This window comes from Mustela erminea, chromosome 13, assembly GCF_009829155.1.
Source record: "Mustela erminea isolate mMusErm1 chromosome 13, mMusErm1.Pri, whole genome shotgun sequence".
Lineage (NCBI taxonomy): Eukaryota > Metazoa > Chordata > Mammalia > Carnivora > Mustelidae > Mustela > Mustela erminea.
In genome coordinates, this window is record NC_045626.1 from 17,497,560 (window position 1) to 17,513,958 (window position 16,399).

Genomic DNA, 16,399 nt, shown 5'->3' on the forward strand with positions numbered 1-16,399 from the left:
TGAACAATGTCAAGTACATGGCCATGTGATGCTAATGTAAATAATGACAGGCTGTATGTCTGTCTTCAGGTCTCTTATGGTCTCTGTGTCAGTATTTTTCTAGTATAACTGAGGTTGTGCTTGTCCCTTCTGCAGTCACTTTACACAGGGGTGTGCTCACACACAGGCGACAGATAGGGTGTGGGTGGGGTCGTTTGGGAGGGAGGGGGTGCTCCCAGGAAGCCCTTAGTAAAGTGTGAGCTTGTATTCAAAATGTATCACAGAGCAAAGTCTTAGAGTATGAGCCTTAGCAGAAACCAGGTGTCCGAGGGCAGGGTTTCCCAAATGTTGCCAGCAACCCACAGTGAGAGATGTAATGGCACTGAGGGCCACAAAGCAAATAAACGTGTCTACGTGTTGGTTAGGTCAAGCAGTTTCAGCAAGCAGGACTGACTCTGGTGATGCCTGCTCTACTCTCATATTTTGTGGTCTGTTTCATTTCATTGTAAGGTTGGTTATGGATTCAGTTTATTTTGCTAGTAGAGAGACCCACTCCCCCAATTTGAAATACTGCCTTAAAGTTTGTATCTGCTTTAAGAGTTTGCAACTATGTTTTTGTTGTTAAGTCTCACTGAGGCATGGAATCGCTAATGAAAGGTTAATTTGAACTGTGGGGGGCGCTATTCAGACACACTTGCCTGTGAGTTGCGAGAATGTTCTGTTAAAAGGGCACTAGAGCAGGATGCAGGCAGGAGTCAGCCAGACCCTGGGCACCAGTTTAAGTCGCTCCGGTTTCTCTGTCTCTTCAACCAGGTAGTTCCAGTTTGCCGGCAGCATGAATTCAGAAAGAGACTCGGAAACGACCTTTGAGGAGGATTCTCAGCCTAATGATGAAGTGGTTCCCTATAGCGACGATGAAACCGAAGATGAGCTTGACGACCAGGGGCCTGCGGTCGAGCCGGAACAGAACCGAGTCAACAGAGAAGCCGAGGAAACCCGGGAGACCCTCCGAAAAGGTGACCTCGCTGGGACGGGCACCCTGGGACCTGTCCGTGTCCGCGCCCACGGGGCAGCGGCAACAGGTGCACAGGCCAGCTGGCCCATGTTAGATGGTCCAGGAGGTCTCTTCCTTCTCCGAGGGTGATGCGGCTGGGAAAAGGGTCGCTGGGCTCGGACGGGCACACGTCCTCGGCGTGCTGGGCCGTTCCACCGACCTGACCCGGTCTGCCCGGAAAGTGGCAAGCATGGGCTAGCGTCTACTTTCAGAAGGGACTTGCATATGCAAGAATTTGCTTGTTCCTGGACTCAGGAAGCTTCGCATTACCAGACTTTTTGCTCAGTCAGTTGTGACCGTGAGGTGGCTTGGGCTCTGCTTGCTGTAAGGGGCCTGTCGTACATGCAGCAGCCAGCGCCCCTGCCCAGAATGGGGCAGCTCTGAGGCCGGGTCTGGACCAGGGGCCAGGACCAGGCAGTAACTGTTTCAGGCTCTGTGTGCCATGTGCTCTCTGTTACACCTACTCGGCTCTCCCGGGAGCTCTTAAAAATAGCCCTAGACAGTCCGTCATTGAGGCCAAAAGAGTGTAACTAACTTTTATGATGCAGCTTTTCCCCTGCAGCTTTTCTGTTTCCTTTTCCGCTGCTTCTCCCACCCTGGTAAGCAAATGTGATCTTTTCCTGTGGCCGATCCTTTCCTCCTTGGGCCCCAGATTTGCTCCAGATTTCAGGTGGAAAATATTTCTTCCACAGTCCCTAGAATTCCAGCTAAACAGCTTTGGTTTCTCATTTATAGAAATTCCCGCTAAGTTATGGTTTTTGACGCTCAGGATGTTGTCACCACAGCGTTGGTCAGAATAACCTCTGATTCTATCTGCTTTCCCCAAAATCTCCGTCACTAGTCCATCTGTCCCCCCAAGTGCCCCTGAAGTCTGCTTCCCTCGGGTTACTCCCTGCTACCCTCATCTTTCCTGCTGTGTTCCACTCCCTGGTCCTTGTGGGTTTTTTTTCCAAACCATTTTCACCTGTAGAAAGAGCAACAAGCATGGAATGCCACTCGTGGGACGATTCCTCCTGCTCTGGCCAGATACTGCCTCTCTCCCCAATGTGGGGAGGTTCTTCATGGGGGAGAGCACGCATCCAAATGGGCCTCTGCCCACGATGGGCTCCAAAACCTGGCAGGCCGGCGACCCATGTAGACTGTTTGCCGTCTCTGGTTTTCCATATCAGACATTTAGAATGATCAGAATTTACTGTGGATTCCTGGCTGTGAGTTCAAGCTGTTGAGTGTTAAGCTTAAGTGCTTTCTGCCTTGAAGCAGAAGGTACTAAAATCAGGATAATCGAGCTAAATTAAAATGGAAGCACTGCTGATCTGGACAGGAATGTGGCCTCTGTCGGAACAGGTCCAGGCTGGATGTCATTCGAAGGGGGTTCAAGCCAAAGTAGCCCGACAAGTTAGCAAAGGAGTTCTAGCTGACTGCCCCAGTCCTGAATACCATGTTTCTTCCTCATTCCTTCTCCCTCCGAACCTCTCAGTTTCCTAGCACAATCTCGGAGTCGCTATCATATGTGGCTATCTGATGAGTTGGCAGGGAACCGGCTCAGTGAGGTTCAAGGTGAACTTTGCTGTTGCTGCCTGGTGCCCTGCTGTCCGACGTGTGGTCCAGGACGCAACAAAGACGGGGTTGGGTGCCTGCAGAAATGTCAGGCAAGCACGTAGTGGACGGAAACTCTCACCTCTGGTTTTTTCCAACTCTGCTTTCACATCTTGGTGCTCAGGGCCCTCTCCTGATCATGCCTTTTGCACCTTCCTTATAGATTTCTACTGTTGGAATACAGGCCTCAAGGGAGCCCAGACGTGTTCTTGGCGCTTCACAGGCTTTTCCCATGGTGGCTTACGTTTTTAGGGGACTCTGGTGGCCCGTCCTTCCTCCTTCCCTCCCTTTCTTCTTTCCTTTCTCTTTCTTTCTTTCGATTGCTTACGTATTTGAGAGAGCAAGCATGAACAGGGAGAAGGGCAGAGGGAGAGGGAGAAGCAGACTCCCTAGTGAGCAGAGAGCCCAAGGTGGGGCTTGATCCAAGGACCCCAGGATGGTGACCTGAGCCAAAGGCAGACACTTAACCAAATGAGCCACCCAGGCACCAAACCCCCTTTAAAAAAAAAAAAAAAAAAAAAGATTTTATTTTTAAGTAATCTCTACGTCTACACCCAGGGTGAGACTCAAACGTACAACCCCAAGATCAACCCGTATGCTTTCCAACTGAGCCAGCCAGGCGCCCCTGGTGGTTCTCATTTCTTAACATTCCTGTCCAATGACCTTGCTTGTGACTTTCAGAAATATTATTCTAGTACCTCTATCTGCCCTTCCCAAACACACAGAGGACGTTCGGGAAGTGCTAGAACGTCTCTCCCTGCATCCCCATCTCTGCCCTGCTCACCCCACAACAGATCGGCTTCCTGTCTTCCTCCCTCACTCCCTCTGTACCCCTCCTCCTCCCTTCTGATTGGTTTTCCCCATACTCTCACTTGGTCATTTTCCCAATTAAGGTTGGGTCATTCTGACTTGTTTCAATTCAGCCTTCCTCTGTCTGGACATTTTATATGAAGGACAGTTTTTTTTTTTTTTTCCTTCAAAGAAATCAGTTTTTTTTTTTATTTTTAAAAAATTTTATTTATTTATTTGTCACAGAGAGACACAGCGAGAGAGGGAACACAAGCAGGGGGAGTGGGAGAGGGAGAAGCAGGCTTCCGGCCAAGCAGGGAGCCCCATGTGGGGCTCGTAGCCAGGACCCTGGGATCATGACCTGAGCTGAAGACAGAAGCCCAACTGACTGAGCCACCCAGGCGCCCCAGAAAGTTGGTTTCATAAAGATGCCCTAGGCCAGCTGAGTTCAGCAGGTGTTCTGCGAGACCCATTTTGCAAGCATTTCAGTTGAAGGACCTTGGCTGTGGGCTGCGACTCGAGCACAAGGGTAAGCATGCTGCTAGAGTGTGCCACGGAGGAGGAGATCAACCCACAGGTTTTACGGGAGTAATTTTACCCTTAGTTTACTTTGAGCAAGGATGGGCACAAACAAACGGGCGTGTTGCCCATGCTATGGGATGGGCCCTCATTTCCTGAGGAGTACACAAGAACAGCATTTCTTAGCGTGTCTCTGGGAAACACGACATTTGCCAGATGCGCCAGGACACAGATCAGTAGCCTCTGAGACTGGAAACTCAGAATTCTGACACCTCTTCTTGGAGTTTAAGGTTGTCCGTTAGTACGAAAGGATCCAAGAACTCAAGGCATTCAATAAAGCGGTTTAATTTTATATAGCCACACGTTCCTAAAATTTCTTGACTCTAGAATGCTGTGGGTTGTTTTTTTTTTTTTTTTTTTTTTTTCCCCAATCCCACCATCTTGTTGTCCCCTAGGTCAACTCCTTGAGTAATTCTGGGCCAGTGAGGAGCCAGCTTCCAGATGAAGTCCTTGGGAATGCATAAGGAATCGGGAGAGGTTGCTGGATTAATGCATACTGGCTCTTTCTTCAGAGCCTGGGCCGCCTCAGCCACACTGCCTTATTGGTGACCTCTCCCATCTGCCGGCTCTGCTGGCTTACGCGTGGACTCACAGCTTCCCTGTCTGCAATGCGTTCCTACCTGAATCCTGCCTTCTGCCTTGGGCTGGTGTCCCGTCTCCTGTTATCATGGCCAAGCTTCTGGAAACTCATTATCTCTCCAGTGCCACATCCTCCCGTTGCCCTGGGTTCTTGCCCTCCATGGGCTGCCCCACCACCCCAAGCATAACGCTTTCGTTAAATTCCCCAGGAACCCCAGTGCAAGGCCAGTGAGCTTTTTGTCAGCCCTTGCATTCTGGCCTGTTCTCTCTGGAGTGCTGGACCTTTGTAGCAGCCTCTCCTTTGGGAACCCTGACCTCCTTGGCAGGTGGCAATGTCCTCTTGTCCCAGCACTCTTCCTGTTTCTCCTTCCTTCTGGAGAATGTTCACACCCCCTTCACACTCCATTCTCTCTCTTCAGACCTTCCTTTGGCAAGCCGACTCCCTTTAACCTGAGTACGTACCGCACCTCTCTGTCACTCTGAGAGGCAAGATGCATGGTGGGGAGGAGGGACGACGCTGGGTGCAGACTCTGGGCTTCAGCCCTGCTTCATGACCTGCTAGCTGTGTGACCTTGAGGAAGGGACATCCCTCCTCCACGCCGCAGTGGGCCCATCTGTGCAATGGGCGCAGTATCTGTACCTACTTCGTTGGGTAGTTGTGCAGATTAAATCAGAAAATCAGTGTAACGGATTTAGGACTGTTTCAGGCATACAGTAAGTGCTCAGTAAATGGTAGCTGTTATCCCCACCACCCCCTCTGGCCAGTTCCTCCCTTAATGTCTTTCATGTCAGACTGAAAGTGGCTACCCTTTCCCATCGTCTCCTCCCTTCTTTCCATCATCAGAACTTCTTCTTGACCCCTCCACCCCTTTTTGGGGTATTCAGGTTCTCTTGGACAGCCCCAGGCTGTAGCTGCGGTCTCGTTCTTCTAAACCGCCCCTTCTGTCGCCAAAGCCAAGTACAGTAAATGGTTGCGGAGGTAGATGGGGTGAAGAATGGGCCATTTTCCCAGGAATGAGTTTGCTCACATACTGGGGAAATTTGGGGTGATTTAGGGTCATCCCTGCCTCTGCCATCCTATAAACCTTTCCCATGAACACAGCCTTCTCTAGCCTTTTTGTTTGCAGACCTGTGGCCTTTCCTAGCCCCCTGTAGTTTCTCAGGTAAAGCCTTCCTCCTGGTCTCAGGTGGTCCGGCATACCTGCAGGGGGTCAAGGCATAAGTCTCTCCAGCAGAGAAAGCAGAAAGCTCCATCTGTGGAGAAGTTCACGCAGGCACACGTGAAATCGCAGGGACAGAGCGAAAGCTTGCAGAAGGAGCCTCACTCATGCGGTGACCTGGTCTTGTAATGGGTTGACCTGTGCTTCCGCCCCGCGGGCTGGGACAGGAGAGGCTGCCCTGCTTCCGTGTGTGAGAGGCATGCATGAGCTGCCAAGTGGAGATGGGGAGGAGCTCGCTAGGAGAAGGGAGGGGGAGGCAGGGGCATCCCGCCGGGGCACCGGGCATTTGTGCTCGGGTGCATCTGAGAGCCTCAGCACAGGTGTGACTAGGGAATCAGGTGCGCTCTTTGGCGGCCTTCCCTGGTCAGGGAAGGCTTCCTGGAGGGGAGGCCACCTGAGCCGAGCCCTCAGTTAAGCGTGAGAGGGAAATCAGCCCCCGCGGTGTCAGGTGCAGGGTGTTCAAGCCGAGGCAGCGTGATGGGGGGCTCCGAGGAGCTGAGGGTGCAGGGAGCCGTGAGCCATGTTTGGAGCCTAGATGGTGAGCTGGGGCTGGAGTCCAGACCTTGTCCTGGAGTCCGGACCTTGTCCTGAAGGCCCCAGGGAGCCATGGCAGCATTCTAGGTGCAAATAACATGGCTAGATGTGCCGTAGCCTCCTCCCGGCGTGGCTGCGGCGTGGCCGCGGCGTGGCCACGCTTGTCCTCCCAGTCCAGGCTTCGTGGGGGTGGGGGTGGGGGCGGGGAATGACTTCCCTGCACCTGGGATCCGACTCCAGCTCCTTCCCTTGGCTGCTCGGGCCCCTGTGGCTTGGGCCTCTTGTCCTCTCCCGGCTGCCTGCCTGTGGTGCACAGCCGTTGTCGCTGTGCTCTGTCACCCTGCCCTCCCCTCGCTTCCTGATTCGTGCAGCCTCCCCAGCCCGTGACTTCCCACCCTTCCCCAGCGCAGCCCCTTCCGTGTGCCGGGCTCCTCCTCACCCCTCAGCGCTCAGTGGAGTTGTCACTGCCATAGAGAAGTCTTGCGTGAGCGCCAGCCCTACCCTGGAGCAGACCCCTACCCCCACCCCCACCCCTCGTTGAACGAACCCCTTGCACTTTCCTTCATATCCCTGAGGTCACTTGGGATTATGCCCTTGAATGACTTTGTGACTCTCTCCCACCAGACTGTTGGCTTCATGAGAATTGGGGCCATGTTTATCCCATGCAAAGCCCAGAAGAGGCAACTATGTCAGGGGCATGGATTTATGTTAGGAATCCCATGTTGGCACCAGCAGGGAGCCGACAGTAATCCGAGTAAAAACTGGTAAGGACCCAAACCAAGATGGCCGGGGTGGAGAGAACGTGACAGATCATGACCCATGTCAGGGAGTTGACTTTCATAAATCCGACTGGATCCGGGGGTCAAGAGAAAATGAGGCCTGAGCAATCACTTCTGGCTTAGGCGCCCCAGTGGGCGGTCTGGTTGTCCGTGGCTGCATGAAAAACCGCTCCAGACCTACCGGCACCAAGTCATCGTCGTGGTGGTCACAGATTCCGTGAGTCTGGGGTTCAGACGAGACGTGGCAGGAGTGGTTTGTTTCTGCTCTCGGGTGTCTGGGCCCTCAGCTAGGTGAAGACCTGAACAACCAAGGTGATTTGAACCACCAGGAGCCTGGAATCATCTGGAAGCTTCTTCACTCAGGTCTGGCCCCTGAGCTGAGTAACTCAAAGGCTGAACGGGTCTGGAGATGGAAGCATCTCTCCGTGGTTTGGGCTTCTGCCAGCGTGGCACTGGGGCTGCGGTGGAGCGTCCTCTGGCGGGGGGCTGTCTGAGGAACCAGCGTCCCGAAAGGTCAAGATCACAGTGGAAGCTGGTTGCAGAATTCAGGCAATATCCCCTGTGCTGAGCGTCTCTCGGTCACGAGAGAGTCACCGAAGCTAGTTCTGATTCAAGGCAAGGGAAATTAGATGCCCTTCGTTGACGAGAAGTCAGAAGGTCACGTTGAACTTAGGAGATCCTCTTGCAGCCCCCTTCAGAGACTGATTTCTGTGTCTGTGGTTAATGGAGCCATTTGTAGGGATGATGGATGCTGGGGGAAGGAGAGGGGTTTGTTGTTTTAAACCTCACAAGTCGGGGACCTCGGTGGGACGTCCACTTGTGTTGCTGGCCACCTGGAAGTTAAAAAGAGATCACGAAGTGGTAAGAAATGTTCCCAGCCTTGATGCTGGGAAATGATAGCACTTCACATTCTTAACCACGAGCTCATAGACAGCCCTGAGTTTCGGTTTTCGGACAGCCATCCCAGGGATGTGGTGGACCGACTCCTGGGTCTTGCTGCATCACAGAAGTGGCGAGTTCTGAGGGAGAGGGTGACTGCAGGTCATGGCTTTGGGTCGGGGGGCTGTCTGGTGAGTACTCGGCCCTCACCCTGCCCACAAACACACAAGCACACCCCCACACGCCACAGCCATCTCCCAGCCTCTGGGCTCCTGGGGCGCCCACTTGCCCGGCCTGCATACTGTCTGGGCTTGAGGTTAGCCAAGAACATGACGACTGCCCATCAGAACTAATTCTGCTCCTGCAGCTTTGAAATTGGAGCCGATGCACACAGAGGCTGCGACGTCATTTGTCTTTGTTTTTTTGTTTTTGTTTTTTTTTTGTTTAAAGCCCAATAATACCATGAACAGCATCATGTGGGGGATGCTAAGGCACTCACAGAACAGCTTCTAGGCGCTTCTGAAACGTGAGCCCATAAGCAGTGGGCTCATTCACTGGCACTCTTCTCAACAGGCAGTTCCCAGAGACCTTTCTTCTTGCCCGGGATGGGCAGCCCTCTGTACCTGAAGGTAGAAAACTGTGTTTCTTTTCTAAAAAATGAACTCTAGGCCCAACATGCGGCTTGAACTCCTGACCCCAAGATCCAAGAGTCACTCGCTCTACTACCGACTGAGCCATCCAGGTGCCCCCAAACTACATTTCTTTGAAACCATTCTCCAACTCAGAATTTTGTTCAGAATTCTCTTCTGGGGTGAAATGATCGGCGGTTGGCAGTATTAAAGATGGAATGTTCCATCAAGGAGGTTGCCCTCGCTGGGCATGATTTCAGGTGGGGTGTGGCATCAACCCACGAGGGCAGCTGTTTGCCTGTCAAAAGCAGTATCCTCCCAGAAGGATCTGAAATTAAGGATGTGGATCTCTACAGCATTTGTGAATTCATTCTGATCCGGGACCAGAACACAGACTGGCTCACCGAGATCCGTAAATCATAGGAAACCCAAAACATGCCGACGAGCTGTATTTTACACTCGAGTGGATGCATTTGGACTTTTCGACCCATCCCCCATGTGGAAGTACCACTCTGGCTACTTATTTTTTGCCTCCAAGAAGCTGCAGGCCTTCTTCTACTGCTTTAGCTTTGTGAATACCACAGTCGCTGTCTGTTCACGGAAGGAAGGGTGTGAGGGGTGTTCCTGGCTGAGGGGTTTGTGGTGGGGGAGGGGATGAGGAGACTGTGCTCTCTCCTTCAGCAGAACCTGCTTTTGAGTAACGTCATTCATGACTGAACCTCGAGCAAGAAGCTCTTGCTCATGGAGACCGCGCAGTGCTGGCTTTTCTGAGGGCCGGTTTGAAACCTGCATCTCTAACGTGGGTTTTTGATGATAGAAGTCACCTGAGGAAGACACTTGTCGTCAGTGTCTCCACGGTTCTTCGTCCTGCTGGCGCAAAAGAATCTTGTGTGGAGCTTTTAAACTCCCTCAGTGCCTAGGTTGAGGTTCTGGAGGTGCTGAGAGGATGGGTCTAGAGTGAGACCACGGGAGGATCCATATTTTAAAATAAATCCCAGGGCGCCCAGGTGGCTCCGTTGGTGAAGCATCTGCCTTTGGCTCAGGTCATGATCCCAGGGTCCTGGGATCGAGCCCCGAGTCAGGCTGCTTGCTCAGCGGGGAGTTTGCTTCTCCCTCTGCCCCTCCCCCCTGCTCATGCTCTCTCTCTCAAATAAATAAATAAAATCATTTTTAAAAAAATAAAATGAGGGGCGCCTGGGTGGCTCAGTGGGTTAAAGCCTCTGCCTTCAGCTTAGGTCATGATCCGGGATCGAGCTCTGCGTCAGGCTCTCTGCTCTGCGGGGAGCCTGCTTCCCCCTCTCTATCTCTGCCTGCCTCTCCGCCTACTTGTGATCTCTGTCTGTCAAATAAATAAATAAAATCTTAAAAAAAAAAAAATGAACCCCACCAGGTTCAGCCTCACTTCAGGACAGTCGTCTGACACATCCCCCGAGTGTACCTGTTCCTCAGAGAGAGGTGTCTCAGCTCGCCTCGCCTGGGTCTCTGTCCTAAAACCACCACCTAAGGGGCCCAGCTCCCCTTTATTTTCTTACCCAGAGGACACTTCTCTTGTGCCATAAGGTCACTGACGGGATTCCGATCACCAACTCACAGGACATCTCTCGTGTCTGCTCACTGGGCGCGTCTCCGTTTGCTACTGAGGCTCCTGCATTCTCACGTTTGTGACACGAGCTCTCCTGATTTCTCCCCGAGCCTCACAGTCTCTTTCCTGGATTCCTCCTCTCCTCCCACTACTTAAGTATCTTACCTGCTCGCAGCTTTGTTTCCTCCTCGCTCGCTTCTGACATAACCCATTCATGCTCCTGGTTTCCACCCACATCGGCATGTCTGGTACCTTCCAATCTCTGTCTCTGCCCTAAACCTCAGCCTGGAGTCCAGATCTGTTTCTGTGGCTCCTGGATGGTCATGTCCCCGCCCCCCGCCCTGTCCTCTAGGTGTCTTCAGTTCACCAGTCCCCAAGCCAGACTTGCACCTCTGTGTCCTCTAGCTCGTCTGTGGCTCGTCTGCCCGACCAGTCAGGCACCCTGGGGTCATCTTTTTCTCCTTTTGACTTCATTTTGATTTCTCATTCTTCCTTGCCCACATTCAGATCATCGATCTACAGTTCTTAAATCTGGCTTCTCTCCATTTGCATTCCCATAGTTCTGGCTCAGGCTTCCATCCACTCTCCTTTCAGTGACTGCGCTGGTCTTCTGCCTCCAGATCTGATCTCTTTAAATGCATCCTGCTCATTGCTGGGAGTGTGACCAGGGAAAACCACAATCTGACCAGCCACTCCTGTCCTGAATCCCTTTGGCTTAGCTGGACATCAGAACCCGTGACCGCCAGACTTCCATCTTTTCCTGTATTGTTCACTCCTTTTTTTTTTTTTTTTTAAAGATTTTATTCATTTATTTGACAGAGATCACAGGCAGGCAGAGAGAGATGGGTGGAAGCAGGCTCCCCACTGAGCAGAGAGCCTGATTCGAGGCTCCGTCCCAGGACCCTGGGATCATGACCTGAGCCGAAGGCAGAGGCTGTAACCCACTGGAGCCCCCCAGGTGCCTCTGTACTGCTCACTCTTGATTTATTCCCACCCGTTCCGTGCCTTTAGAAAAGTACTTTTTAAAATAGTAGATACAATGGTATAATGACCATAAGAAAATCAAGCAACTTACATACTGGCTTCATATGTAAACCTATGAGGGAAGGAATTGAATTGTAAGCATATTGTTTTAAAAGGTAGTACATGCCCCTGGATCCTAATTATAGGAGGGAACAGTGAAGATAAAGTCTCCTAACTTGTCTCCTCTGTTCTTCAGCCATGTGGTTTCCTTTCCCAGAAAGAAACTGATGTCATCAGTTTCTCAAATGACCTTCCAGAGATACACATACACTTGTATATCAAAGAATACTTATAAACCTGTGTCCGTGTACTTACAGATACATAAACACACTTTGTCAGTATGTGTATAAGCATGCATCCCTATTGTGCATTAATTCTGTGTGTCCCATGCCTGGAAGCACAGTATGGTAGACACCCCAGCTTTTTTTTTTTTTTTTTTTAAATTATGTTATGTTAGTCACCATGCAATACATCATTAATTTTTGATGTAGTGTTCCAAGATTTATTGTTTGCATATAACACCCAATGCTCCAATGCACTATGTGCCCTCCTTAATACCCACCACCAGGCTCACCCATCCCTTCACCCCCCTTCCCTATAAAACCCTCAGTTTGTTTCTCAGAGTCCACAGTCTCTTGTGGTTCATCTCCCCGTCCGATTCCCTTTCCTTCTCCTAATATCCTCCATGTTATTCCTTATGCTCCACAAGTAAGTGAAACCATATGATAATTGACTCTCTCTGCTTGACTTACTTCACTCAGCATAATCTCCTCTAGTCCCGTCCGTGTTGATACGAAAGTTGGGTATGCATCCTTTCTGTTGGCTGAGTAATACTCCATTGTGTGTATGGACCACATCTTCTTTATCCATTTGTCTGTTGAGAGGCAGCTCGGCTCTTTCCACAGTTTGGCTGTTGTGGTCATTGCTGCTGTGAACACTGGGGTACATATGGCCCTTCTTTTCACTACATCTATAACTTTGGGGTAAATACCCAGTAGTGCAATTGCCAGGTCATATGGTAGCTCTATTTTTAATTTTTTGAGGAATCTCCATACTCTTTTCCAATGTGGCTGCACCAACTTGGCATTCCCACCAAGAGTGTAAGAGGGTTCCCCTTTCTCCACATCCTCTCTTAACATTTGTTGTTTCCTGCCTTGCTAATCTTTGCCATTCTGACTGGTATAAGGTGGTATCTCAATGTAGTTTTGCTTTGAATTTCCCTGATGGCTAATGATGATGAGCACTGTTTCATGGGTCTGTTAGCCATTTTTCTGTCTTCACTGGAGAAGTGTCTGTTCATGTCTTCTGCCCATTTCTTGACTTGACATCCTTGCTTCTGTCCTTTAGTGTGATTTGGAGATCTTTCTGTGAGTACATAGAAAGCTGCCTTCTTCTTCTTCTTCTTTTTTTTTTTTTTTAGGATTTAATTTATTGAGGGGTGCCTGGGTGGCTCAGTGGGTTAATAAGCCACTGCTTTCGGCTCAGGTCATGATCCCAGGGTCCTGGGATCGAGCCCTGCATCGAGCTCTTTGCTCGGCAGGGAGCCTGCTTCCCCTCTCTCTCTCTGCCTGCCTCTCTGCCTACTTGTGGTCTCTGTCTGTCAAATAAATAAATAAAATCTTTTTTTAAAAGAAGATTTAATTTATTGAGAGAGACAGAGAGCATGAGCAGGGGGAAAGGCAGAGGGAGAGGGACAAGCAGACTCAGCTCGCTCGCAGGACCCCAACCGACATCACGATCTGAGCTGAAATCAGACCCTTAACCAATGGAACCACGAAGGCGCCTCAGCTGCCTTACTCTTTTTTGCAGATTGCATAGACTTTTGTTGTGTAGATGTTTAACCGGTTGCTCATGGTGGCATTGTTTCTGATCGTCCTGATAAACAGGGCTATGTTGAATTGTGCCAAGACATATCATTTCTCCTGTGCATGAATACATACGTGGGGGGTAAATTCCTAGAAGTAAAATTGCTCCATCTGCCAGGGCATGTGGGTGTGTTAAAATCTGATAGATGTGGTTCAGCTGCTGTTCACAGAGACCACTTAAGGGAGCCTGACCCTCTACTCTCTTTTCAACCCAGCATGTCATCAGATTCTTTGCTCTTTGCCAATATTTTGCCATTGTAGGCTAAAACGTGGTACCTCCACGAAGAACTGCACTTCTCTTTTTATGAACTTGAGTATCTTTTCACATATTTAAGAACCAATGGAATTTCCCTTTGTATGAAATGTCTGTTCATGCCCTTTACCCATTTCTCTCTTCTGTGGTTTGTTGGTTTTTCCTTTTGATGTTAAACTTGAGATCTTTTTATTCTGCTTCTCCATTGTGGTTTGTACAAACCCGTGTAGCTCTTTGGTTGTTGGCTTGTCTGTAAGCAAGAAATCAGAACCAGCGGTAAGGATGAGGGTCCAGGGGAACTTACTTTCTGTATGGCAGCTGTCAAAGGTTTGGGTGCCAGTGGGAGCACTCTGAATATCATGTGTCAATGTTTAGATGTATTGAATATGCATTTACCAAATCTGGAGATGATTCTGAGCCATAGCTGGCCAACGTCACATACATTTCTGGACACACGCATTGATGGGTTTACAGATGTTGTTAGTTGCTGTCTTCAGAGCTTTTTACCAAAGGACCATATGTGCATTTTTTGCTGGTCAATTTATTATTTCTTCTCTTTTCTTAGTATTTCCATTCTAGAAAATGGGATAAGCTTTCTTCTTTTTCTGTAAATTAGCCTTGTGGTCCAAATGTCTAGTAAAGTTCTCTGTTCCAAGTGAGTAATTTAGTAAATGTTTGATCAAAGAGACAAGTATTTCCAGGTGTTACTTTGCTGCCCTTCCTAAAGGCATGTGCTCTAGCACAGAGCTTCTCAAACTGTATTAGTAGGTGTTGTGTGATTTTTAAAAAAAAAATGTGCCAGTGGTCACATTAATTTTGAAAAGACCAAATTAAATACAATTAAATGCATTTCTTCTCTGAGCCCTTAATATGCCAGTGGGTCCATTGAAGGTCCAAAAGAGGGATGCAGTACGATATAATGTGTTTTGCAAATGCATTTTAAACCCCAGAACACTGTCTTCGCTTTTCTTAGGATCCCCGCTTGAAATTTTCCTCAAGCGATGAGCATAACACTCAGAGGAGAATCAGGAGAAGGCATCAGTTTGTTTGCCCTCTGATTTGCCTGAATTATGCCAAACAAGGAACTTTGCTGGAAATAGGGTGGTTATTGATTATTTGACTGCAGTCAGGTTTCTAAAATTAACTAGAAAATTCCTGTGGTTAAGGTCAGCATGTTGCAGATCAAGACCTACTGGTTGCTTTCTCCAGTCTCCCCAAGGTGTTAGCACAGCCCTGAAATGAAGAGACCAAGTGCATTTCTGGTAGACCCTTCACTGCCACTGCTTGAGGTCAGACACCCTTTCTGTGGGAAGCAGCTAACATCAGAATGGGCTGGAGGTGAGGCATGGTGTGGGACAGACGGAGGAACCACTGGCTAGGGGCTTAATTATGGGGGAAATTTCAAGCAAAGTGAGGGTTGCTGGAGGGGAGGTGGGTGGGGTGATGGGGAGGGCACTTGATGAGCTCTGGGTGTTACAGCAACTGATGAATCACTAAATCCTACCCTGAAACTAATGCACTGTATGGTAACTGAATTGAATTTATATATTTTTAAAATTTTATTCATTTATTTTAGAGAGAGAGAGAGAGTACACACGAGTGGAGGAACAGGGGAGGGGGCAGAGAGAGAAGCAGACTCCCTGCTGAGTGGGGGACTGGATCCCAGGACACTGGGATCATGACCTGAGCCAAAGGCACACACTTAACCGACTGAGCCACCCAGGCATCCCAGCTAAATTGAATTTAAATAAAAAATTAAAACAAAAAAGAACCACGGGGTACGGGGGAGGCAATGAATCTAGCTCATTCACTAACTGGGCAGCTTATTCTTTCCTCTCAAGTTTTTCTGAGATTGATTTTTATCCCTTCCCTTTGGCCTTTTCTTGCTTCTTGAGGAATCCAGTCTGTTTTCCTTCTTAGCCTTCGTGGGTTTTAGAACAGGGTTTTAGAACAGCAGCTCCGTGAGGTTCTGGGACACTGGTAGGCGGAGCTGTGTCGCAAACCATCTGCATGCTAACAGAAACTGTTAAAAGCACATACATTTCCAAGTTACCAAAACCGAGAATGGATTCAAGATCACCCTTTAAAATCTCTTTTTTAGCTCTTTTTATTTAGATCTCCTGTTCCAGAGGGGGAGAACTGTTCTGATCGTGTACACTAGATTCTGGTCGTGTGACAGCGCACGTTGTAACAGTGCTTATGAGTTGTCTTACGGTTCCGTTTTAATTTTCCCACTTGATAAAACTGCACTTGTGCTAGAAAGAGGCTGGGTGCAGTTCCGTGTGTGATGGCGCGATCATGATGATTACCCAATGAAGGGTGGCCAAGATGAGGCAAGAGGAATTTGTAGTAATGGTATTGTGGTTTTTAAAAAAGTAAAACAGAAAAGGAATCATTTAAAAACTGAAATACAGTATTTTCAGAAGTATATCTTTATTTTGATAATTGTATAGGATCGATAATTTTAGGGGCACCTCAGTGGCTCAGGTCGTAATCCCAGGGTCCCGGGATCGAGTTCGGCATCGGGCTCCATGCTCAGTGGGGAAACCCTCCCCCTGCTTGTGCTTGCTCATGCTCGCTCTCTGTCAGATAATAAAATCTTTAAAAAATAATAATAATTTTAGAATTCTTATCTGTAAATGTTCTTTAATATATTCCTATCTCCACAAATAGTTGAATCCCTTTAGTTGTTAATTTCCCTCTCTTGCTGGTGTGCCAGGGAGGGGGAGGGGTTCATTCCAGCTGGGTTGACCACCCATGTATAGCCTACAAAGGAAGTTCATCTGGTATGCACATTCAAACCCAAGTCTGCGGAAGACCTGATGGCAAGAGGCGCTTCCTCAACTTTCCTTCCTGATGGATGACATCCTTGTCTTGAGTTTTCATAGTAGCCTTATGCTTATCCCTTCCTGTGAGGAAACCAAGTGAGGTCAGGTACTTGACTTCCACCCTTCCTGGTGGAAAAGTCAACCCTATGCTCAGAAGCAGCCCTCCCACCTTGGCTCGTGGGCAAACTTCTCGGGGTGGTTTGGAGCATAGATCGCAAAAGAAGTCCCAGT

General features: G+C 49.3%; 1 protein-coding gene across 1 annotated transcript in view; it reads left to right on the forward strand.

Moving 5' to 3' along the window:
• The window catches only part of ATP8B1 (ATPase phospholipid transporting 8B1), a 122,870-nt gene that overhangs the window by 58,420 nt on the left and 48,051 nt on the right, over positions 1-16,399 (forward strand). Inside the window, exon 2 of the mRNA XM_032309129.1 lies at positions 793-995. Within this exon, the coding sequence (XP_032165020.1) occupies positions 815-995 (181 nt within the window). The 5' untranslated portion in view covers positions 793-814. The remainder of the gene's footprint in view (positions 1-792; positions 996-16,399) is intronic.